We start from the raw sequence: 27,249 nt of genomic DNA on the forward strand, positions 1-27,249 counted from the left end.
ACAATCAACAAAGACACATCTAATCTTTGTTTTTGTTCATATAATTTCTGTTCCATTGGTAAAAAGTTGAAGCCAATGAACAGGTGAGAAAGGAAAAAAAAACACAGGTGCCATGTGAAAGCAAGAAATCTCTATCACACATTTAATCAGTTTAATATTTCACTGTGTTGTATGTCTTAGTATCGGTGACTGCAGATGATCACTTCTTTTCAGCCAGTGGTAAAAATCACTCAATGGCAACATTATACACAGGCCTCTACAAACATACAAACAATTTAATAGATATTAAAAGCCAAGAAATGAGGGGAGAATTCCCCCTGGTTAGCAATGAAAACAACCCCTAACCCATTTCTTGCACTACTGCACAACACAATATTGCACATTTCTAAGATAGCTAGGAGGAAATGTGGCAAGTAAAAGTTTATTTTGGATTTAAAATAAGACTGGGATATGGGTCTGGGCTGATACTGAGTACCGATCTGATACCAGTGAATAATTGAAAAGCTGTGTGTCTCACTGTGTGGAACAGACTGGGATCAGTCTTTTAGAAAAAAACAGTCTTGGCTCAGACATTGCATTCCTAAACCAAATACAATAGATATAACTTGACTAAATTGTTATTTATTAAATAATGGTATCCAACACAAGATAGGCAAGCTATTTGAGCCAGTATCAGACACATTTCTGATATTGGTATTGGTACATCTCTAATCTCATATAAGACTTTTGAATACCATTAGCTGCAATAGAAACCACTGATTAAGAGGGGTTAGGGTTAAGTTGTGTATAAGTGCCTGTCTAGTGTAAAACAGCAGACAGCTAAAGTAAAACAGTCAAATAATGATGATAGTTGAACCAAAGTTAGTTGAATGTCAGTCTTATATTTCTAGTATCAGTTAGAAGACAGAAGACTCCAGAGGGCTGCTGACGTTGCTCTGTGTCTGCTGGATGGAAAAGTAACTGTTTGCTATCATGAGCACTTCTATTTGTATTTCAGGGCATGTTGACTTTAGAGTATTATAAAAAATTCTTCCAGTATACTGATTAAATAGTATGTAGATTATAATTGCATGTGTAATGTTTTTAGTAAAAGATACAAATGTGATAGACTATCCTCACATATCCAAATCATGACTGTTTGATACAAAGTTTTAAATCTTTATAAAACACACTTACATGCAGCAGCTTTTTGCAGTTTTAATAGCTAATCGTGACCAATTTGTTGTCACCGTGACCTTGTCAATCAAATGTCAGCCCCCCCCTCCACAGTGTCTCTAGATTTGACTTATCATCTACAGTATAGACAGCATCTGGTTACAGCATGATGTCTTTCAAACCACAATCGATACACAACAGCAACCGGTCGCAACCCTTGTTGTGACCTTGGCCTTCCCAGTTTGCCTACACTGTCACTCAGCTTACAGATGATCAATATCAAACCGCATCCATCCTTTCTGTCATCTCCTCGTCATCTCCACCCAACTGACTGAACTGCCGTGCCAAAGGTTCACATCTCGGTTCGAGGTCAATACGTGAATAAGCGAATATCGATTGCAAAATAGGGAGATATTCCATCAGTTACTTAACAGCGTGACTAACAATAACTCATCGATAATCCCCCCCCAAAAAATCCATCTCTTCTATGACGAGCTCTCCTTGAAAGCTTCCGCCTGAGACTTCACCCAAAAGCACAGACGTTTCCTCTCTGGTGGTATCACGGGTATTGACGGGTCACCTCTCGAGCTAACGTTGAGCAGTGATCTTCTTACTCTGCCTTTGTGGGAATACATTTAAAAAGATAAATATATTTGGAAGTCTCCCACTGGACAAACCTGAAAAAAAGACCTTATGATTTAAATTCCGTAAAACAAAATGGATCTCTTTAAATGTATTAATTTTTATAGAAGATCTTTACCCTCTCTTCCCTCTTGGAGCACAACTAACACTCACCGGCAGACAAATCCAAGCAGCTCATCTATATTTAATTGATGGCAGACTATTTTAAGGGAGCGTCTGCCCTTCTCGTGGCATGATAGACTCACACTGAGGTTGCTGACATTGGTGAAGGCAGAGGATGACACTAAGATGAGATTTGAGTACAATGACATTATGAGAAAGACTAAATTGACTACGTCATTCTATTATGCTGCCACTGAAATTACTTCCACGACACAATGGAAGACGGAGAGGGAAATTATGATCGCTTCAGCCGCACGAGGCTTTGTAGGAGGACAAGCGGGGTAGAAAGTAGTTCAGCTTGGCAGCAGCTGAGTTTGAACATCACAGAAAGAAAGACAAAAAAACAAAAAAACAAACACGTGGCATTAAAATTAGCCATAAAACAACGCATGAAAATGTAAAAGAAGACTGTACAGGCATGCACACAGCCACCACCCAGCTTCTAAAAATAACCATGTGTGAAAAATCTGTTTATTTCCTGGGCTTGCATCCCCCCTCCACCCCCCCCAGGAGCGATAGAGCACCCTGGGCTCACATATCCCCCCAGGCCTGGCCTTGCATTTTAGCTGTGACCTACATTTAATTCCCTCCACAAGGACAATGTTGGGCTTGACTCCTTGGACATCGTCTGGTTTCTGGCTGGGAGCTGAGGAGGGGTCTTGCTTGACATCTTCATGAGATTCAGTTTGATGGTGTTCTGGCTCATCTTTGTCAGGTACTTCTTCCTCTTCCTTAAATCTCACTGCTTTCTTTCTTTCTTTAAAAGGCTCGAGTAAGCCGGACTGGTATATCACTTTAAAATTAGTACCAGGTCTCTTTTTCTTTCTGTGACCTCCAAAACACCCGAAAAGATTGAAAGGAAAAAGACTAAACATGACTATGTAGTGAGATCCAGGTGAATGTGTCCCAATATTCTTAAATGTTGCAGTTCAACAAAAAAAAAAAGTCCCACAACAGAAAAATTAGGGCAAAGTATCCACATCTATATAACTTTCCATTTTGATGGAAGCTTCAGATTAAAAAGACATCTTGGATAAAGTAGTCCAGGTTGTTTCTGACTTTCCATGCACTACATTACAGTCCTACATAACCACAGTAGAAAGTGGTGAAAACAAGACTTCCACGAGACTTCTATAGTGTTTGCTGGACAAACTAGGAGGAGGTCCTCGCTCTGACCCCAGGGCTTCTAATAACTGGTAGGGGGACTATCACATTATAGATCGCTCCTCCCAAAACAGATTTTTATCAATATGCACAAGAAGAAAAAAAGAGACAATAGCAGACAGATAGATGTGCTGATGAGTTTTATGGCTGATATAACTGAGAACATTGCTACTGAGGTGAGAACTGAAACTCACTTGGATTCATTTAAAAGACTTTCTTTCCTGAGACAGTGATTAATGTTCATCTGCTGTGAAATATGCAATCACGCTGACCTCACACGTGTCAGTATGTCACCTCTGATGACATAACAACAGTTAGAAAAACACAACCAATTAGGTTAATGCACCTTTACCCTGGATGATTATATTTAGCAACACTGAACGCACCACAGCCAGTTTTCCTGTACTAATTTAGGAGGTTTTTACAGCGCATGCAGTGTGATGTTTATGTTTAAAACTTGTCTCAAAATCCTTGGAGCCATTTAAAATGACTTTTTTTTCTGGAATCTGATAGTCACAGCAAACTAAATGACATTTATTCCTCATGTTGAACCACTACATTCAGCTCTGTATGGCGTGTCCCTGAGCCAGTTTCAGCCTGGAATTACTTAACATGAGGAAGGCAAGTGACCAAACAAGTTAGTCAGGCTCTAAAGAAAACACAGCTAACCAAATACTGTGACATTTACGATGTCTGGAAGTTCTGGTTTTTTAAAAAAACATGTAAGGGGACTAATATAATTGTGCTTCTTTGGTGTGGATTCCTATCATTTTAAACCCACCGAGACTACAAAGACAAATAATGACTTGGACTGACACCAAATAATCAAGCAAGTTTTTTTTTTCTTTTCTTCTTTCCATCAGTGCATTTGAAGCAGGCCTGTAGAGTATGCCCACACTATACCAACAGATACACAGACTCCAGTATGACCTAGATACAATTTTCTTAAGATACAAGTTCTTCAAAAAGTCAGAGGGTTCAGAGAAAGGCATGCATAGTAAGGTGGAAAACACTTATAATTCAGAGTTTTTGTGGGTTCATATCTTGGGTAATTCAAAATGCAGGAATGAAAATATCTCATAAACCATACAGGGAAAAAAAAAAAAAAAAAAAAAAAGAGATATTCATCATGGTGAACTGATCAGTGCCACGAGTGAAAAGTAGGCCATCATAAATGTGTTTGGCAATGATTCATTATCATAATTGTTCTATTAATAGGTCCCGCTATTCTTATTCAGCTTGTGTTCTGGCATTCAGGTCATTCAGGACAGGAGTTATTTGAAAGAGTGCATTTTAAGTAGTTTTGTGGCGTGGACACACAACGTCAGCCCCTGCACCAAGTCTGACAGCGGGTTAGGGTTTTGGGGAAATTTTGGTTTTTCTATAATGTGTAAATACGCATCACTGACGTATATAGTGCACAGAGTTGAATGTATATGTGCTAAGTTAGAGAGGAAGCTGTTATCTGCAAAGCTTGATTAAAATTTTCATGAGCGTGACCCAGTGGATAGCACAGGAGACTCGTCTTACTGGCTCCCCCCCTCTGCTGCCCTCCCCTCTTTACTCTCCTTCCAGTCTCTATCACTCCCTCCACTAACAATGCACTCCTCAGTTCTTTCCCTCTCTTCTATTTTCTGTTTGTTCCTTTTTACTGCTACTCATTTGTTTCTGTTCTTCCCAAATGTGTAACAACTCCCCTTTTTTTTTTTTTTCAAATCTTCCAGCCGCTGTTTCTTCCTTTCGTGTAATGGATATTAAGTAAAGTAAACGCCGCAGACTCGTCCAATCCGGCCTGTGATCTGCTCGTTTGTGTTTCCTCTCTGTCTCCGCTACGTTTTGGCAGTCGTTGATGACTGCCTGTGTGTGTGGCCCGGGCAAAAACCGTTCCTGCTTTTGGGTTTGACTGGAGGACGGCTGTGGTTTTTTTTTTTTTTTCCCCTCGACTCGAGTTTTGCCAAAAGCCCAAAACACTGATGTTGATGATGTAATGTAATCCAAAAAGTAAATAATCACTGCTTTGTCTCTTTTAGGCAGCCACACTTAAACAGTGATACCATAATAAAGATGTGAGGGATAATGAGTGTTCTGGTTCTGTTATACTTTGCTTCCAGTGAAAAAGAGTTTGAATTAGAGGGGTACAAGGTAGTATAATAGTGACTATGTGCTATCAGGTAGTAATTAACTATACATTAAATATCACAGCAATGATGAAGCTCTAGATTTAACCAACAAATTCAATGGAATACAACAAGCAGAGCGCCCCTCGTTTCTTCACAGTCCGTAGTCTGCGCACGTCTCACGTGAGTAAAGCGGAGCGGAGGGGTGAAGCATCGGGCCAATGTGATGTGCACGTTAACAGCTCTGACTCCCCCCCTTATAAAACTGTGGATGCCTCGACAAAGAGCGAGCGACTGCTTTCCTTCAGTCTGTATTAAGTGAAAAAGAAATTGGTCTGTGCACTGAATCATGCTGCTTTGAAATGAAACGTGATGACTGTGTTACATGGCGGGCCTGCTAGTGGATTGAATTAGCCTGCCGTATGTCTTTTTTAAAGAGTCCGGCCATTTCACTCTCAACTCAGTGTATATTTCTTCATACAGACAGCTGACCGTTGAACTGAGCTTGACTAAAGCAGAAAACATAATGCGCCATATTTCCTCAGTAAGTCAGACATAATCAACTTTACTTACATGCAGCTGGACATTAAAGCACATGTAGAATATATCTGCTGGAGACATGTTTTTTTTATTTCAAGCTGAGCATGTGTGGCTGGTTATGTTGGCTTTATCTGAGCAATCTGCCCTGCTGAAATAAGCACTTATATAAAGAGACCATGCTTGTGTGTCGGTGATCACAGAGGAGAAACATGGATGATTTTGGGTTTTGCCTTTTAAAAATCTGGCAACGCTCGTACACCCAACTGTTGTGCAGAAGCTATTACAGAAGCAATTTCTCTAAATCTCCACAATAAACATGTTCTGATGTCAAGCTAGCCAGCTAGTCCACATTTTCCAAGAGGATACTGAGGCATGTCTCTGTGGATAATTTTCAAGATACACACACACACACACACACACACACATACACACATGCACACATGCACACAAGCACGAGCACGAGGGGAGGGCTAGCAGACTGCCGTCATATTCCAAAACCAAAACAGATCCATCCACCATCTTGGCCACAGCTAGCCTGCCAGTGCTTCTTTTTCTTTTTTTTTCTTTCTTTCTTGGTGAGACACACACACGCACGCACGCACACACACACAAAATTGCAGGAGGGGTGACGAGGCTGACTGGGGTTTGTCAGCTCGGCAGGGGGATGGAGCCATCTGTCCCATTAAAGGGTTAATCCAACAAGAAACAAATAAAAGCACAGGCCGCAAATTCCAGCATTTTCCAGTCCTCTACATTTCTGGCTACATTATTTTTGTTTTGAATTTTTTTTTTTTTTTTTTTGGTTTTTATGAGGAAGGAGGGGTCATTTCAGCCCCATCGTCCAGCCTTATGGCTACTTTGACCCTCCCACCTGATTCTTCAAACCACCAAAAATCTCAACAGTCCTTCCCCTGGTGGCGGCGGCAGCAAATTAAATGATACAGAGGGCAGTTTTTTCAATGATCGGTACGGACGCCTCTCATTTGAGTGTTTTGAGTCGGTGGGGAGGAGGAGGAGGGGGGGGTGGTGTTTTCACTGCTCGGGCTGGCTGAAAGAGGCTCGCGATGAGGAAACGCCACACACGCGCATATATACATACACACACCACGCCACAATGAGATCAAAACAGGCCTTTCTCTGGACCTGTGATGTGCTCCATTTTTCCCCTTCATAAGCAATGCTTTCAGCTCTAAATGATTCCCATACAGAGGGATGAGGAGAGAGAGAGAGAGAGAGAGAGAGAGAGAGAGAGAGAGAGAGAGAAGGGGGGTGTGGGGGGTGGTGGGGGTGTCTGAGGATCGGGGGAAGGGAAGAGGAGAGATTAGAATAAGAAACAAAAAGGAAAAAAAAAAAAAAACCTGAAGGGCCAGTAGTGCAGTGTGAAGCTAAATCAGCCAGAAACCTTCCTGAAAATGCCCCCCTGCTCACACACACACACACACACACACACACACACACAGCCGGCCTTTGTCTTTTTATTCCACCCAGAAAAAAAGCACCATGGGCAGGCTACTACCTACAGCAACATGGAAATGGAAAAGAAAGGCTTTAAAACGATCCATTTAGAGGGGCGGAGAGGGAGGGAGTGGGGATGGAGGGATAGAGATGAGAAGGGGAGGCGGGGAGGAGGTGGAGGGGGGGGGTGGTGGTATGGGGGGGTCATCCAGACACGAGATGGATTGAGAAAGAGAAGAAGAGAGAGAGAGAGAGAAGGGAGGAAAAGAAAGGAGCAAGGATGAAGGACAGGTATAGAAGCTAACCTTAGCATCCTGGAAGCTCCAGACAGACAGACAGACAGACAGACAGACAGACAGACAGGAGGTAATGGCTTCCAATAAGATCAAGCATGTCAACAGATCAGCTTTAACACAGCCGTCGTAGAGCTGGAGTAACACACATACTGTACGCGCACGCACGCACATACACGGGAAGTGACACTTTGCACACATGCGGGCATCAAACCGGGACACGGACCAACGCACAAAGATGCACGCATACCTGAGGCAGACACACACAGACACGCACAGCTTCCGTTTGACCACAACACATCAGCCTCCATTACTGCCAGCGATGTGCCCCCCCTCCTCTTCCTCCCCCCCCCCACCCCTTCTCTCGCTCCTGATGCCTTCCGCCTGATGCACAGCCATCCTCGCCGCCTGCCTGCCTTGCCTTGCCTGCCTGCCTCTCCATCTCTCCATCCCTATCCCCCTCTCCTCCTCCTCCTCCTCCTCTCCTCCACATACACACACACGCACACACAACCATTAAAATCACAGCGAACCCTTCTCCGAATGAAATCAAAATACCTCAGTCAAGGAGCCCGTGAGGGGGCTTTCTCCTTCTTCTTCTTCTCCTCCTCCTTCTCCTCCTCTTTCCCCTACAGTCCACAGAACAACACCACGTCGACAGGAGACAGAGGGAAAGAATGAAAATCCAATCAGGTGTGGATGAGTGGAGGAAAAAACCGGTGCAGATTCACAGTTCCTTCTCCTTCTCGCCCTCCCCTTCCTCCTCCCGTGCGTCTGTCCTCTGTCCAGCTTTTGGCTTTGTGATGCTAAGCTAATGGGAGCTAAGCTAAGCAGCGTCCACACGTTGGCTTATAATGCTCTCACGTCTCATACCCACACACACACACACACGCACACGCACCAATGCTAGGCTTTCTGTCTCTCTCTCTCTCTCTCTCTCGCTGACTGAGCCCCGCTGTCTCCCGTCTCGCAGGCACCCACATGCACCCGCCCACCTCTCCCCCCCCCCTTCTTCTTCTTGCTCGCTCTCTCTCTCTCTCTCTCTCTCTCTCTCTCTCTTTCTCTGTCTCCCTCCCCTTCTTTTGGCTGTTCACCCCTCTTCTTTCTTGTTCTCACAGATCCCCATCAATGCACCCCCCTTCCTTCAAGCAACACACACACACACACACAAAAAACACACACCTCTGTTGCTTTTCTTTTCCCTAGGCACTGATGTCCTAACACACACACACACACACACATACACAAACTCTTACACATGCACTAGGTGTTTAACAACTCATCCTTGACCAATATGCGAAGAAAACAGGAGCTGGGACAAGAGCTGGCCACAGAGGCATGGCTGAAGCTGTATAAATCTACATGTAGGACACAAAAGAATGACTTCAAACTCTCCATCAGCGATAGTTACAGGTGTAACAACCACCCAAAAAAAAAACACCCCTACTTATGTTGAGTCAAAACTAGCCAACTGGCCCACATCTGCCTGCAAAAAGTTAGGATTTAACACGTAGGATTCATTTGTGATGCCACTATGGCCAGAGGAGGGGGGGGGGTTGGGAACAACAGCAGTGATACAATGTAAAAGGGAGAGGGGTCAAAGGTCGTGTGTTGAGCCACTCTCTGTCAGATGGCCTTTAAATGTGTCCCAAACCCCCTACTATACACATTTGAAGTGGGGTGTGACTGTGTAGAGAGCTTTACAAGTGACACCAATATTAAGTAAGAATGCAAGGTGCAAACGAACAGCTGGCAACCACCCCCGGGGGGGAAGGGAAAGGGGGGGGGGGTTACATCTTTGAGGCAACTCATGTTTTTGTTTCATTTACTCTTTACTAACTACTAACTACTAAAACATTCTCTTGTGAAGATTTGTGTAAGTTGAGTATATATGGTGCATTCCAGTTGTACTCAGAAGTCGGAATTTCTAAGTTCTCAGTTAGAAATATCAACCGGAACGCCCCCTGAAGTCAGATCTCTGACTAGGAAAATCAGACGAACCCCACCAGCCACCGACCTTAAAATCCAAGATAACCCCGTACATTAAGAGTGTGAAAGCTGTAGCCCTGTTTATTAGCATTTGTGTCTCATTAAATCAGTCGCACACACACATACCGCTGTCCAATTTCTATCTGTGGACATGTTGCTATGCTGTTTGTATGCAAAATACAGCGAAATGTATCTTTATTAACTGGTATTGCTATCAATAGCTAAACCTGGTTTAAACTGGTTTTCTGACTTCTGGAATTAAACCAACTTGGGTGCGACCTCATTCCCAGCTCCAACTTCCGAGGTAAATGGAATAGTTAAGCAATAGTTCAGATTTAGTGACACAGTTCTTGCTTCTCTAGGCAGTGACACTCTATTACATAATGTTCTCAATACTAGGGTACATATTAGGTTGTCAGGAACCAAACACAGGTCTAACCAGCCTACCTTTCACTTACACAATACAACAGAAACAACACTGTAAAAAAGGAATGGCCTTAAAACAACAAACACTCTACATTACAGCGCTCATGAAGGCAGCATTTGTTGTAGGGCTGGTATATTAGTTTATGTTAGCAAAGTGTACCTAATAAATTGACACAGTATATATTATGATCAAAATCGCTGATCGCAAATATTCATTGTGTTTATTTGAGGGAAAGAAACGATTTAATGTTAATGTTTCGTGATTGGTAAAATTATACAATATATATAATGTAATGAGATCCTGCACTGTTAATTGTGCCATTGTCAGAGTGAAACGCATCATTATCTGCAAACTCCCATAGCAGGCTGACATACACAGTGTGAGCTGCCATGTCTGCGGATGGAAATGAACTATTTCCCATATGTCAAAACAGTCTCAGATGTCGAGAGAGCACAAATAAGCATCTGCATTTAGAAATGGAGCCTATACTGTGTGTACTGCTCCAGGGGCGTCATTTACTCAAACTACCTCTGTGCATCCATCCTGCATGTGTGTGCAACTGTGTCAGTGATTGACTACCACACACTCTTGATTTTGTGTGTGTGTTTGTGTGTATGTGTGTGTGTGTGTGTGTGGGTTGGTGGGTTGGGCAGTTGGGGGTTATGAATCTGGGGGAGTTCACCCATCATTCACTCTCTGTTTGACAACATTCCTTTGACTTGAGCTAATGGTGTTAGCAAGAAAAAGAAATCCCCACCAGCATCCATTCAGCTCCTATTGTTTTCTTCATACACCCCCTCTGATCTACCTGCATCATGCTGGGAGCCCCTATTCCAACTGAAATGGGTATTGTGTTGTGGCCTCTTTCAAATGGTATTAACACAGTTCAATAAAACATACCTTATTTCCTCAAATAGTGGCCGGGACATTTATTTACCTCAAACATAGAGGGTAACCAGGCCTTTATTGGAAGCAGGCTTGTATTGGAGCGAGGCCTTTATTTCTACTTCCCACTGTTTAAGTGTTTTACTCATATTTTAGAACAAAGCCTGCTTGTTTCCTAATTTGCATCTGTTTGCTCTATTTAATGTTCACCAGTAGAGCCCGACCGATACCGGATTTTTGGGGGCGATATCGTTATTAGAGAGTAAAAGAAATCTGATATCGATATATTGACTGATAATATTATAAGTACGTTATACATAGATGAACACACAATGTTTTTGTAATGATCCCTCAAATGTTATGAAAGTATATTTTACAGTTTATCAATAAACTTTTGTATAAAATGACATCAGTGCACTGAAACAAAAAACATCTGAGGATTTAATAATTAGAATTAGCTGTGAATATAAAAAAAATGTCCTTCATGTCCTTGAGACCTGACTTTTAATTGACTACCTTCTTTTATTTGAAGAATTAATATAAAAACTTTTATGAAAAGGGAATAACAGCAAAATTAGAAGAAATAAAATCAATTAATTTCAGAATAAATTAAGTTAACTTCAAAGTTATCAGACATACTTTAATTTATCCTAAAGGAACCCTGTGAAGTTTCTGACCACTAGGAGTGCTATTGAGCAGTTTCGATTGCCGCAATAAACATACCTCCCAATGGTTTCACATTATTTCACTGATTCTTGGTTCACTGGCAGTAACAAGGAACAGAAACACAAATATAGAAATGTGGCAACAAAAGGAAGGGAAGAATAGAACTGGTAGTAAAGAATGCAGATTTCAAAATGTAGGCTAAAAAACAAAACTGCATTCATTTTCGGCAGCTACCACAAAGTAAACATCACTTTTGTTTGCTTTCTAGGAAACGACACAGGACACCTTTGAGCAAAATGTAAATCTTGTACTGAATGCTACGCTGCTCCTCGAATGACGGAAGCCAGTACACACTAGTAACACTAGTAATCTATCAAGAGTTGGCAAGAAACCGATAAAGTTGTCTTACTGATGATGTCTCCTCACTTTTACAGAATCCGGACAGTCCAAGGTTTAATCAGCTATTCCCAAATCTTGATTTTAATTCAGACCGGTATCCGTCTGTGGCCGTCATGTCAGCTGTTGGGTGAACGCAGGGGAGAACAAACTTGGCTTTGTGATGGTGTAATTCAGTTGAGGGAACTGGTATAACAGGAAGGATCTGTCATTAGGAAGACATGCCTGGATGCGTTAACCTAGCCTTGACAAAAACAACATTCTTGACGTAGTGGATGTCAAACAGTGGATAAACAGAGTGGATTTGACTGTCAGACATCCCTTTTCTATCTGATAAGAATTTTTTTTTAAATCGAAAGAGTTCAAAGCTCACTTCTTTATCTTTCTTGTCCTATTCTTGATTCGCCTCCTGCTGTTTAGGAACAGCACAGTCATTCTCACAGTGAAAGCTTCTTTCTTTTGTTCAGGTGACACAGTGTGGTTGCATCTGTGGATGTAATATGTAGCCTCACCACAGTAACACTGGAGAAGGTGCTTAGACACACACTGTAGACACATATAGTCAAAAAACACATGTATCAGACCAGCTGAGTGACATCTCATCCAACCACAAGTCATATGTGCACATATGTTTATGTTAGCCTCACTGGCTAGCTGGAGCCACCATTGATTTGAGTGTGTGAGAGTGTTTTTGCATCTCTCAATCCCCTCTCTGCCCATCCCCCCCTTCTTGCCCCCCCCCTTCCTCTCCCACACCCAAACCCCACCCCACCCCCATCTCCATCCCCACAGCTTCAGCCGCCCCCACCTCCCTCCGAGCCGTCCTCTTAGCCTATATACAGGTCGTCCAATCGTCTGTGCTGCTAGCCCCGCAATTCATCACACACACTCACGCACGCACGAGAACACGGGCTCAGGCGAACCCCCTCTCGCTCATTTGAGAAGCGAAGACCGAGCTGTCAGCATCACATCCACAGCAGACACTACTGCTACTTGCCTTTGATGCAGGAGAGACCAGAGTGCCCCCCTTTCTTTTTCCTCTGCTGTAAAAATCAGGTATAAACCAAAACTGAACAATCCTCTCTCCTCCTGCTGCTGCTGCTGCTCCTGCTGCTGCTGCTGCTGCTACCGCTCCGATCTCTGACAACTGCGATACAGAGGGGGAGAGAGAGAGAGAGAGAGGGAGCAGCAGTGGCAGCGAGAAAGGGACGAGAAGCAGTGGTGTCATGAGCTGGGGGGGGGGGGGGGGGGGCTGGGGGGTGGGGGGCAGGGGGGGTCAAGAATGAGAGCTGGATAGAGAAGGGGGGGTGGGGGGGGGGTGGATGGAGGGTCGGCGCCGGGGATAATGGGAGAGTGGGAATGCTGAACGCGCGGATGGGGTGACCACAGGGGAAGCCGACGGACGCCTCGGCAGATGGGGGGAGGGTGAGAGTGGCTGGGGCTACACATTTTTTAAAAAAGGGGAACAACTGGAAGAGGAACTTTTTGGAGATGTGAGAGGGGAGGCCAGATCGAACTAGATGTTAACAACTAACTTCATGAGTCCAGCTTTAGAAGAGAAGATCCACCTCTTGGTGAAGTTATCTGGTGGACTTCTACCCTATACTTTACTGAATTTCCAAAAACAGCTTCATCATTGCAAGTTATCATTCCTTCAACTGTGTTTTTTTGCAGTTGATGTAAGTTACCCTTGTCTGAATTGAACTACTTCTTACACTACTCAAATTAGTGCCTATCCAATTTGTTGAAGCCAAACAGAATGAGAAAGGGCCCTTAAAATTGTTACATGAGATATAAATAGCTATATCCCAATTATACATTACTTTCAAAACCAAAAAAAAAGTAATGCTAATGACACCAGTTAGACACCTGGTCACCTATTTAAAAGATGTCTTTCATTATTTTGCTTACTGACACTTTACAACCAGTCAAATGCATGCAGGAGTGGCAAGGAACCACCAGTAGTCCCTGCTGTATTGCTTCCTGCTTGGCACTCATTTGGTAATGTGGGTGTGTGGGAAGCCAGTGAGGGAGCGTGACCTTCTCGCTTGCACTTGGGACTCCCATTGGTTGTTTAGGGCACCGCTATGGACGAGGGTGGGGGGGGGGGATATTAGTGAAGCTGCTTGCTGACAGATGGATGGACACCCAGGCCAGCACAGTGATCATCCCTTTTCAGTAAAGCAGAAAAATTCCTTAGTAACGATATGAGTGTTTTCCATTACTCCATCACACTATGGTTGAATTGACGGCATATTGGTTAAAAAAAACTTTATAGACACCAGCTTTAAATTAAATGTGTTAACCCTAACCCTAACCCTTGAAATAGTAGATTCCTACATTTAGTGCTCAAATATAACAGTAAAACCTACCTGTGTCTTTCAATTTGACACATAAAACACCATTAATACAAAATATCATTAATACAAACTCCTCAATTATATATGCTAATCCATACAGTAAAAAACCCACATAGGAAATACTGTGTTTATATACATAAGCACATATACTACATATAATATACCAGTCCTAATGTTATGTTAATGTCATTTTGTTTCATTGACTCTTGAATCTTTGGTTATATTGTTTTGACATTCATGCCAATAAAGCTTATTTGAATTTAAACTAAGGTTCAGCACTACCAAAGAGTAAATCAGAGAGTTAAAGGTTCACTGACAATGATAGAGTAGTGAATATGAACTAGAAGAGTGCACGTGAACATGCACAATTGTTGTTATTATGTGGCCTGGCTCAGAGGAAGGAAAAGCCCCGACATCCACAGTGGCACGTCTCCATCTGTCTCTCCACCTGCTTCGCTGTGCATTAATCACACCTCCACCTACACATGCACGTACACACGGAGAGGGCTTTGAGCAACCTTTGGACATACGTCAACTAGGACACACGCTGACCTCTCTCAACCACGGGCCAAAACAACCGAGGCTGAGCCATTTCACTTATGCGTTGACACCACATGAATGGACAAATGCTTTTTCTATATAATGACTGTGTTGGTCTTGTATTATTGTGCCAGTGTGAAGGGCATGAGGGAGTATTTATTCATGGACTGTGCCCACTGTGACATGCGCTCTCCATAAAACAAAGAAAGAAATTAAGCTACGGTAAAGGATTTGTGAATTTTATACCCCGGCACTCTTCTAGAAGTGCATGACAAAAAAAAAAACATTACAGTCCTATAAAACATATGGCCTGGGGAACACCTTCATGCTTTGTTTACTGCTAATAACACCAGGTTTTTTACTGGTGTGCCATAGACCCGCTCAGTGATTAAAATGGCCATTATGGTCAGACCCCCACCGTCCAGCAGTGTCTGGCTGACATATGGCAGTGGAGGTAATGCAGATAAAGTCCCTTAAACAAGCCTCCAGAATACATTTAGTAATTTGCGTGAGAGGGCCATGAATAAACTAATTGAAAATCCAGCAGATGAGATTCATTAAAGGGGAAGGGATAGGTCTGGGGAAATGAGAGGTGCAAAAACAAACAAAAATCCAATATACTAAAGCTTTAGAGAATGTTTGCTGATTAAAATCTTGTTTTAAGTTAAGTGATCAAGTTTGCATATTGTGAATTTTATTCTGCCCCCTCCCTCCCCCAAAAAAAGTGTTAATTGTAGAAACTGACATAAGGTTTAAAATGACGTGATATGTCTCACACACACACACACACACATGGAATCTATAGATAGTAAATGATGTGAGGCTAATGCATCCCAGCTGCTAATACTTCCAGTAAAATATTAAAATCATGGAAAGAAGACAGGAGAGGAAAATCAAACACAGAACTCGCAGTCATTTCTGCTGTTGCCTCTTTCCCCCTCTCTTGTCCCTCTGTCTCAATCGAGTGAGACATGCTGTGACTAAACCGGTAGGAAACTCTAGCTCCAGGATCATGACAATGGTGCGCCTGGCTCTGATTGTGCCATGCAGTTGGTTTCAAATCGGGGGGGGGGGGACAAAACACAAGACTGGCATCGTGCAGCATCAATCGAACTTCTCTTCATAAGTGATTTTTTCTTTGTTCTCCTATGGACTATTACTGCTTTTACCAGTCTACTCTTACGGTGTTATTCCAACAATGCTGCATTCATAACACCGACAGCATCTTTAAGAGTTCTTTTTCATAGCGGGGAAGAATAAAAACACTTGAAATGTCTACTCCAGCTTTTATGCAGCAGCATCTACAAGAGAAGTATGCGGCTTCAAAAAAAAAACAAACAACAAATGCGCCTTTGGATCTTAGCTATATCAACAGACACAGACACAAGGCTCTATTCCTGGATTACACAGCCGGCTCTGGCAGAGGAGATACTGGTTAGTGATAGAAGGTGAGGGACTTGGATGAAGCGGCGGAGCCTATAATTACTGGCGCTATTGATCCCGTGGAGATGAGATACTACTAGCCTAGTCGCTGTGGAGTCACCAGACTTTCCTCTCGCTGATCAAGACAATATTAGCAAAAGCAAACTCCATGCTGATTGACCGGCTGGAGGGAACAGTGCGCGTGGTGGTCCGACTTTGTATCGACTCGTTGTGTTTGTTATCTGCTTGGGGGTTGTGGGGGGGGGGGGGGGGGGGGGGGGGGGGGGCGGAAAAAAGTCAATTTTGGGATGAGAGCGGATGATGAGTGATGAAAACAGATCAACCCCTCAACACGAGGCTGGTTCCAAGGAGGGTGTGAAGTAATCAGCCAGGCTAACAGCACGGCCAGTATTAGTCAAAAGGCAAGTGGAACCGTGCTCGGATTAGACTGAAATAATCAGGCTTAATTAGATAACAAAGTGTCTGTGTGAGGTGGCGACATCCAATCACTACATGGATCTAAAACTGCTCATGCCTGGAGCAAAAACATTGGGCTGTTTTTTTTCTTTTATATCTGGTTGGTCGTAAAATACAGTCAAATGTCCTGTGTTAACTCGCATAATCAAAGTGTGTAGAGAATGTGTGTAAAGCCAGCTGATCATTACAGCTTGTGTAAATGCCAGGAGATAGAGCATAGAGGATGAGGAAGGAAATGACCGAACAAGGTGTAAAGATGGACTCACAAGGCACGGCGTGACGGTAGAGGTTATCTCGTATGGTCTGCTGCAGTTCGTGGTCGGGCGAGGACTTCTGGAAGCGCTGGCTCAGATAGTGCTTCAGGTCCTTGTTGAGCTTGCTTCCTGTCATGGTGGAAACAAACAGGAAAAAACATGTGGTAAATGCATCACAAACCAGGCTAGCAGACACAAGAACATGACAAGAGTGGAAACAGTGCTGTTATACTCTGGAGGTAAAGTGTCAAACGGACACAGTTTGGCTCCCGCGCGCAAGTTTATCCTGCAGCCATGGCGATGCTCGATGCTGAGCGCGTAGCCGTGAATTGTACACTTGCCATTGTCACTTGGAGGGGTAGCTGGCTGCGGGCTCTCCCTCTCTCAGGCAGCCGGGGCTAGCCAAAACCCAAGACTTGCTAGCGCCACGGCTAGTACCGTGAATCAGCCCTCCTACCGCTTGGCCATCTGGGCCTCAGACACACACATTAGGCGACTGAAGGGCAGCACTGCTGGAAAGTGTCCCTGTATGTGTGTGTGTGTGTGTTTTGTCTCTGAATGTGTCTGTGTGTGGCCATTTACAGCGAGTGTCCACATTACAGGCAGTGCTAAGCATGTGCAAAGACAACACAAACAGTATGAGAACATGAGTAATAGAGCGGAGAGGAAATACACACCCCGGCTGCTGACACAAAAAGGAAAAATGACATCATTTTGAATATTACAATGCATTGTACTAAATTCAATTCGGGGAACAACTAACATCTGATCATGTTCTATACTATGTAGTGTATGTCCTATTATTACATACATTTTTATATACTATATTATCCTATTACATACAAATGATTTATCTATCTTTACATATGGCTGCTGAGACCATTTTTGGTTGTCTTGGGCAAACAACCAGTCATAAAAGGCCCTGGATCCTGTTTCCATGGAAACTGTCTGTATGTGCATGTGTCTGTATGTGTGCATGTGTGTATGTGTGCACGCACGTGTGTGTGTGTGTGTGTGTGTTTAACATAATAACATGATTGAGATTGTTAGCATAGTACAGAAGAGGCTCCGGTTGGAAGAATGATTGTGGGTTTGTACAATTGAAGCCGAGCGTGCACATCCCTCAGGCATGATATGACTGCTTTTCATTCTACTGTGACCCCAGCTTTTGTCTGTCATTCATACCAACGGGCATCACAAGAGCTGAGATGCAACACGTTTTTAATTATGGTTACATTAATGCTTGATTGTCGAAGTCTGGTTTAGAAGCTGCCGGGCTCACGTTGCAATTAAAATGTCAATATACAGCATGGTGTTGAGAAAAACATTTAACTGCTATCTCTTAACAAATAGTATCATCTTAACATGTTGTTTTTTTAATAATGTGATTAAAATTCTTAATACATTTTTACACTAATACATTTTTAGGTAGAGCTTTTTAAGATGATATATTTCATTGTTAGATAGCCCTTTTTCAGTTGTCTTATGCTCATGTACATCACAGTTGCTACATTGGCATCATTTAGGATGTTTCTGTATTAGGGCTGCAACTAACTTTTCATTATGGATTAATCTGTCAATTACTTTCTTGATTAATCGATCGGTCTATAAAATACTGATGTCTTCAAATGTTGAAGCCGACATCTTCAAATGTCTTGTTTTGTCTGACAAACAGTCCCCAACTTAAAGATATGAAGTTTACTGTTATGTATGACACAGAAAAGCATCAAATTGTCACATTGAGAAGCTGGAACCAGCAAATGTTTGCTTAAAAAAGACTAAAACGAGTACTTGATTGCTAAAATAGTTGCAGTTGATCGACAAATCAATGAATGAGCTAATCGGTGCAGCTCCACATTGTATAAAAAAAGAAGGAAATGTTGGCTTTTTGATTGACTGTTGTCAGTCTTGTAGCTGATATGGTCATTTGGTAAACAGTCTTGTAGGAAAGGTTGAGTCTCCACCCCACTGCCTAAGCTCTTCCTGGGAAGAAACTCTGCTCCTGGCCCTGTCCCATCTAGACATGTCGCCGTGTTGTAATCCTCACAACAGGTCACAAACCTACGCTCCGGCCAACAGAGAGCTTAATACACACCCTGACATGCTCTTGTACACACCAATTACTAGAGAGCAATGGGCATTCCTCATGAGCAGACCCCCATTGACTGCATGACCCTGTTTGAAATTTGGGTTGGGAAATCTGCCACAAGACAAAACTCAAAAGAGGTCTATACCAAAGAGGAGAGTCCAGCTAGGAAGGGTGAAGACAACATTTTCCAAAGCTATACAGGTCTGATGGAGAGCTACAATCTCTATACTTTGCTATACAACTCTATGCACCCATAACAACTCACATCTAGGTGGCACAAAGGAAATCAATACACATAATTGGGCTTTATTTTATAAGACCACATTATTTTCCTGCAGCATATTGATTTAACAGCTTCAAATATCACCACAGTGTCTCTGACAGCAGGTTGCTCTCATGCTACTCAGATTCTACCTCTGGCTTGCTCATTGGAAAGTACAATTATAGCAAATGGTACAGAGGCTTAAATGATCTGACCCATGAAACAATCATAAGCTGGTGAGATGTTTGAATGTAAAAGGCAAAGGTAACTAATGAATTCAATCATGACAGAAGTGATCTACATAGACCAGGACAGGTTCAGTTCAGCTCAGTTCCGTTCAATGTCCACTACTCACCTGGATCTGGCTGACTGAGAAAAAATAGATTGTCCACTTTCTTCATGCCTTCACACTCAGATATTTATTTCAGTATCTGTTATCTATTTGTTCGCATTTAAAAAAAAAAAAAAAAAGCATTCATGTTAAAAAGAATGCACACTATCTTAAAAAACAGTGACCTCAATACCCCTGACCACTGGCTTTTGATTGGCCCAGACTCAGTGGCTAGGACCAAAATATGCACGAGGTCCCCGGAGTTAACTCAAACTCATTTTGCAGCGACCTAAGTTAATATGTTTTTTCTGGTCTGAGGTCAAATACCATTCCACCACATTTCTTTTCTCATTTCCCTTTTTCTTGTCCACTACTTAAAACAATAGTGGACTAGTATAAAACCGCTCTCCTTAAAGGCAGCCACAATGTGTGGATTTCACTCTTTTGCTTGGCTCCATATTGGGTAGAGAGTGATCCATCTATAATACCAGTACAGTCAACTTTTATCTTAGAGATTGATACTGTGAATGTTCTACCAGCAATCTGTCACCAACCTCATGTGTAAGGACATCAACACGACTGGATCAAACACTGGAGAGCTTTACACGGTTGTCTCACGGTTACCACTCTTAAATATGTTTTACTGTAAGTTTCATTGTATAGGACTTTTAATACAGTAGTAACTCTAGCATTAAAATGTAAAACTTCAAATAGAATTCATCAGATTTTGGGTGTAGACTGTATGGTGCCTTCGTGTCGTCCTCCCCGGTCAAATTGACCCTGTCTGTTTTGACTGTTCCTTCTTTCCTTCCTCCCTCCTTTCCTTCCTCTTTTCCTTTCTCCCTCCTACCTTTGTTCCTTGCCTTCCTCCCTCCCTTACATCTTTCCTTTGCTCCCTTCCTTCCTCCCTCCTTTCCATCCTTCCTTCCCTCCTTCTATCCCTTCCTTCCTTCCCTCCTTCTCTCTTTCTTTCCTTCCTCTCTCTTTCCTCCCCTCCTGCTTTCCTTCCTCCCTCCCTCCTTCTCTTCTCTCTTTCCTGCCCCCTACCTTCCTCCCTTCTTTCCTCTGTCCTTCTTTCCTTCATTCTGCCCTTCCTCTTTTCCTGTCTCCCTCCCTCCACCCTTCCTTCCTTCCTCCCTTCCTTTCCTTTCCTCCCTTCCTCCCTCTTTTTCTTCCTCCCTTCCTTCCTCCGTCCCTCCTTTCCTTCCTTCCCTCCTTCCTTCTCATCCTCCCTTCCTTCCTTGACTCGAGGACAACAGGAGGGTTAATATGTTAGTTGTGTTTTTATTTCTGACTTTTGTTAACTTTACTTTTTCTTCAACAGTGTATATTGTACTATGTGAAGCACCTTGTAAGTCCAGTTCAGAAAGGTACTATAGAAATAAAGTTGATTATTATTATAACTATATTTATAACACATGGAACTGACAGGAAGTTACACTGACAACAACGACGGAGCACAGATCCTCTTCTCACGTAAATACACACCACGTCTCCCTCGGTAAGACTTTCGGCCAGCCAATGGTGTAACTTCATCACTCGGTCAGTGAGTGAGTGAGTAAGTGATTCAGTGATGGATAGACGCATGGTGTGAAGGGTTGGCCCCGCTGTAGTGCTCCAGCCAAAAAGATCACGACTCACCTCCACTTAAGCCTATTAAGGCAGCTCGTCAGCCCCTTCAAACCACTGCCAAGTCGTTAACACCATAAGCCCATTAACTGCTACTACGAGTCTGTTCTGGTACTGTGTGTGTAATGACAAAGCATACTTATCATGACGTCAAAATAAAAGCACATTGTGCTGGTTCCTGAAGATTTAGATGTTGGCTGACTTTATATAGAATAAAATAGACTATAAACATGAGCTGTTGATAGATTGTCCTTTTCTAGCTTAGAAACTGATTAATTTCTATGTTTAAAATATTTAAGCCTCCATAACTATAAACCCCTGGTTGGTTTGTTTGATCTGTGATGGTCTCATTTACCCTTTATTTGGTATTAACACCATTGAAATGTGGAATAGTACATTTTTAACTGAACCTCCAGGTGCCTCCCACTTATTTTATCTTTTTTTTTTTTTAATGATCGATAAGATTGATGATGATTTCCATTTGACTCACATGGAGGATGTAGCAGGCAACAAGACTGGGTTGGGGGAACATTTGGCCCTGCGGCCACCCACCCAAATCCCTCTGCAAACAGATAATAAGAAGCGACATGTCCTTCAAACACGGCCCACCTGTTGTAGATTTTCCATAAGCCCCTTAAAATAAGCAAGATTTTGGGCGGGAGACACGCAATCCATGACAGAACTGAAGTGGGGGAGAGGAGGTTTACACAGAAGGAGGGTGGGAGGGAGGGAGGCGAGCAAGCCAGACAAAACATCAAGAGTTTTTACACACAGCTGAAAATGTGAAAAGCTCCAGTACTTTCGAAGCATCTCCCTTTGAGCCCACCCCTGCACCCCCGGCTCTGATCAGCCAGCCAAGGCCCTGCTCAGACATGCAGAGCCAGACATGGCACCAGCCAGACTCTCCGCTGGCAGTTGACATCTGTATTCACAGCATGGAAAAAAAACAGAAAAAAAAACAAACTTTGCTGAAACTCAATCCTCGTGCTCGCAGGGCTGCCGCAGTGAGAAAGGAAGGGTTTCTGCTGATTTAGAAACGGCAGGAGTCACGAACTTGTTCGCTACAGACGAGCAATGTCATTACATAGTGGAGAGCCCGGTAACATTCTTGATATTGAAGACCTACATGTACAGTAGATTTCTTTGTATGATGTGACTGCTGCTCTTGAAATCAATCTTACTAGTGTGTATTGTTTAAAAGTAGCTTGAGGCTGTCGATTGAAGAACTGGGCCAAGGCCAAAATATGAATTTACTTCCAGTTTTTACTGGAAGAACTGCTGTTCTTTATAATATCGGAGGAATATTCACACAGGATGAAGGATCTTAGATTTCCCTCAAAAATTTCATGTCATTCACAATTTGTGTTATTCTTGCACAAAGTGCTGACGTGTTAATTCACACTAGTTTGCGATTCCTTTCCCACTACAGGCAGGACGATTATGTTTCAGTGAAGTTCGGTTTTTTTGGCTATAAAAAGCTACATGCAAAAAAAAACCTTATGGTTATATTGCAGCTATTAGATTATAATTTCAGGTACAATAGCTAGTAATTATAACTGCATGGCCTTAATAGCAACAACTAAACCCATTTAAAAGAGGTTTCATGGAGGTGAATCCAAGAAAGGTTTTTACTTCAAACAACATAGTGGGCATCAGCAGACACAGACGCCCTCGTAACACAAAGCACCAGTCTATGTGACAAAGCACTAAACGCAGTCATATGCCAGGGTGCCAGCCTGTTTTACACGTAGCCAAGTCAGATTTGGCAGCGCCAACATGTTTGGCTGGGCACTGAGTGTTGTATCGATGTAGAATACACAAACAGTCTGGTGTACAAGGTAACAAACAACTTCTTTTTTTTTTCTCTCCTCTCTTTAATTGTCTTTTTTAACATCAAGGGATGCGTTGCCATGCAGAAGCTATGATTAGAACTAAAGGCTTCTTTCAGTGGGCTGTTTATTGTTAAATTTAGTTTCTCTCCAAAGTGGGACATAGTAAGGAAATGGACTTTAAAGTCAAATGGATCCATGCCTTTCAAACCTGACCCACTACTAGTTAAATTTAGCTATGAGATGCTAAATAAAGTCTTGAGTAATCAACTCTTTAAGTGAGCACTCCATCCGTGGCTCTAGTTAATCAGATAATCAGGGCTAATCTCCATTTAATTGATTCAACCAGCAGCAGCAGCTATATACAGTTAACATTTCTCATCACTCAGATCTGATCAGAGCTTAACCATATGTCCTAATTATTAGAGACTGGGCAGAAAGACAGAGAGAGCTCAATCTGACTCTTGACTAGTGACGAGATGACTTATTGTGTATGCAGCTTAAGTGAAAGAACAAGGTGATCACAGCTAACTAAACCCCAGGTTGTGGATTTATGGACACCAGCAGAGATGATGTATGATGACACTGCAGCTCAATACCAGTGATTCTAAAGAAAACAGATGGCTAGTATGCTTTTACTTTAAAGCTCTTAAGTAAGACAGGTGTCAATCTGACACTATAATGAATGGAGAAGACCAGTCTTTCATATTTATAGAGCAGACAGGTGTGTGTGTGTGTGTGTGTGTGTTTGTGTGTGAACATCCATGTCTCTGAGCTCAACACCACCCCCTATGTTCCTCTACTAGATGTGGCTTGGTTCACGGCAATGGCCAGGCTCTGTATCCATAGCAACAGCTGCCAGATGAGTAAAGAGACTGTGGTTGGGGCGATGATGTTAACAGCCAGGCATAGTCTGCTGCCCCCCTCTGGACTGACAGGGCATTACAAAAACATAGGGGGAGATTTTACACAATATACACATAGGGAAGAATTGCTAATAGTATTCTATACAAAAGCCATCCTCAATGCAATGTGAGACTATAAATGTGTGATTGTACAATACTGCTGAACAGATACAAAGATGGACACAATAACAGAGCCACCGCATACACAAAGGACTTCACCCTTCCATAGTATTCAAAGCAACATGAAGCCCCTAACATATACCATATACAACAATTAATGCCTCAATTTTAAGATTTATAACTTATACCAACAGTACAGTTTTAGGGGGAAATCATGGCATCATTGGTAAGTCAAACACAACAAAAACTACCCAAAAACTGAGCTTATTGAAACAATAACTGAATGTTTTAAACCTCACATTACCCAATCTTGACAATAATGCAGTTTATGTAAGGTGACTGTATTATTTCATTGGTTCTGTAAGTTATGGCTATGTGGAGTGAAAGGTTCAGACACTGTCTTGGTTTATGTGATGATGTCTTTATACTGGTGCATGTGTATGGAGGATTGCTAGTGGTCTCCCATACCAATATAAACCATGCAGTAGCAATTGTAATGTAGGTACAGTACTTATTTCCACATATACGTTATTGTGGAATCATGTGAGTGGAAGTGTTTTACTCAAGCCCCTTGTGGCATGGACTTTCCAATCAATGCTGGTATGAGGTGGTGAAGTTCTCAATTACAGTAAATAGGAAATACGCAGACGCTCAAATAATATATCTGGATATGGCTTTCATGGCAAATATGGTCCATTTTCTCAGAGGAAAATCTATTGTAACCAGTCATGTTTTTTACTCAGTGTATAGCAGCTTCAGAAATAATCATCTGCCCAAAGGGAGAGAAAAAAAAATACAGGATCTATGTCTGTTCGATAATGTGTTTCTTTATATTCCCCGAGCTACTCGTAAGTGTGAGTCTTAAATTAGACCCACGAGTATGAATATGGCTAGCTGTAGAGTCAAGGCTAGAGAGACTCACAGGGCATTAAAAGAAAAAAAAAAGAAGCAGGTACAGTCTTCTCAGTGTTGCTGCTGTGGAATAACAGAAAAACAGTTCTTATCCTTTGACATCTGCACCTCGTTGAGTCAAGAGAGAAAAAAACACCAGATCCAAGGCGGTCAGGGTTAAATCTTTGACGTGTTTTCAATCCTGTCTATACGGTTGTGTGTCTTGGAGTCGCTCGCCTGTTTACTATTTTCCAGATTGCTTTCATTGATCGTAGTCCTCTACGTGGAAGGGAGGGGGTGGTGGTGGTGGTGGTGGTGGGGTCCTCAGAGGATTCATTGAGTGCAAAAAAGGGGCTGCGGGAGTGGCGTCAATTTTTTCCCCACAGCTGCGATCTGACAGTGGATTGAGAAAACACATATTGGTGACCATATAGAGATCACATGTATTTCTTGTTTGTAGAAGGCTGCTATTTGCACAACAACAGCACCTGTCTAATTTGACTGCTGGCCAAGGACGCTATAAACAATCAGCATCATACATACAGCATATCTGCAGTACAATCTATGAGGATGCCTAACCCTTAAGAATCCTTGTGATGATTCCCACATTCATTCTGAGCCTCTGAGCTCCCTCCACAGAGACTTATAGAGATTGTGAGAAAGGATCCATCATCCTCTGCTTTACATTTACTGTCAACAAATACTGCAGTAGACACTAATATTTAAAGTCCAGGAAAGTTAAAAGATAAAAGCTACGAACCGATCACCGCCCAGTCCTTTACAATCAGCCGCAAAGATCTCCACAGGACACGAAAAAAAAAAAGGCAGAGTGATCCACGATCAGCACGAGACGATAAATTAGAGGTTTTCCTCAATGCAAACTTTCTCTCAGAGCCGGATTTGCTCAGCTATTGATGTGATTATTGACTGACGGATGCATGAGCCAGTAGGACCAGAGTATTTTGGACGTAATTACCTTTCCATCACAGCCTCTCCTCATTGACAGGCGGCATTTTAAAACCAATGGGAGTATTAGTCTCCTGTGACAGGCCAGCTGATTGGCTTGCAGATTTAAAACAGGTCCCCCCCACCCCACCCCACCACACCACCCCACCACCACCCCTCTGGCTGAAGAGAGTAGATCAGCACTTCTATACAGAGAAAGTGGACGAATGAGGTAATGAGAGATCGTAAGAAAGATATGAGGAGAGAAGGAAGGATTGATGGGAAAAAGTGGATGACAAGACGGAGGGAGGGCGGAAAGGAAGAACTGAGAAGAAGTTGGACTCTTTTAAAGGTCGACTGCTAAATGATTTGTTTGTAGTGTGGGATAACTGCATGGGAAAGATATCTAGACACTGATAAGGTGATACTGGGATACTGCGGGCTTAAGCCTTCACACACTTCAACTGTCATTTAGCAAAGTGCTCTTCATGCTCAAACACAAGCAAAAGAGACACATGTCAGCAAAAAAAAGTCTTTCAAACAAAGTCTACCATAAATAAAAAGGAACAGGGTCGTGTTCCTCTATAAATCTGATTAAAACATCAGATGCATTTAGAGAAAAAAAAAGGAATGATTGAACTCGTTTAATGATTTATGGTAAAATACTGAATATTTTAAATAACAAGAACGAGTTAAGACAGGAAGAAAAGAGCACACGAAAAGACACACGAGAGCCACAGATAAAAATTACAAGGGAAAAAAAAAAAAACATGAAGTAAAATAGTCAAGTCAATCAAATGAGATGCATTACCATAATATCTCCTGGCCTCTCTCCACCCCTGTTCTGTTTCATGGTAAGATTAATGGGGCGACCGCTGGGGTGTAATCAGAGGCAATGTGCCAAGTCACCCCAGGCCCACAGTGGGTGAACGGTGCTGACAGACCGACCACTGGTCACAGCCGGGGGGGGGGGGGGGGGGGGGGGCAGTGATGGAGAGGAAAGAGGGATAGACATAAACAACAGGAGGAATAATAGATATATTAAAGCAAGGTGGGAGGGTGTGGTGGTAGTGAGGGTGAGGTGGAGGAGCTATAACAGTGAATGAAAGAGTAAAGAGTGAAGGTGAGAGTGTAAATTAAAAGACAGAGGGATAATCAAAGAGTGAGGCGGGAGGTGTGTTCGTATCCGACACACACCTCCTCCTCATCCTCCTCCTCCTCCTCCTCCTCCTCTCGCCTGCCTCCTGCCTGTGTGTGCATGTGCAGCTGCTGGGGGCTCCATGTCTTCATCACACATTTCCTGA

At 42.7% G+C, this 27,249-nt stretch overlaps 1 protein-coding gene across 5 annotated transcripts in view; it reads right to left on the reverse strand.

Moving 5' to 3' along the window:
• Positions 1 to 27,249, reverse strand: part of magi1b (membrane associated guanylate kinase, WW and PDZ domain containing 1b) — a 123,037-nt gene that overhangs the window by 64,477 nt on the left and 31,311 nt on the right. For all 5 annotated transcript variants that reach the window (XM_053315250.1, XM_053315249.1, XM_053315248.1 and 2 more), the window contains exon 2: positions 16,957 to 17,073. In XM_053315250.1, the coding sequence (XP_053171225.1) occupies positions 16,957 to 17,073 (117 nt within the window). The remainder of the gene's footprint in view (positions 1 to 16,956; positions 17,074 to 27,249) is intronic.

Source organism: Scomber japonicus, chromosome 3 (assembly GCF_027409825.1).
Source record: "Scomber japonicus isolate fScoJap1 chromosome 3, fScoJap1.pri, whole genome shotgun sequence".
NCBI classification, from domain to species: domain Eukaryota; kingdom Metazoa; phylum Chordata; class Actinopteri; order Scombriformes; family Scombridae; genus Scomber; species Scomber japonicus.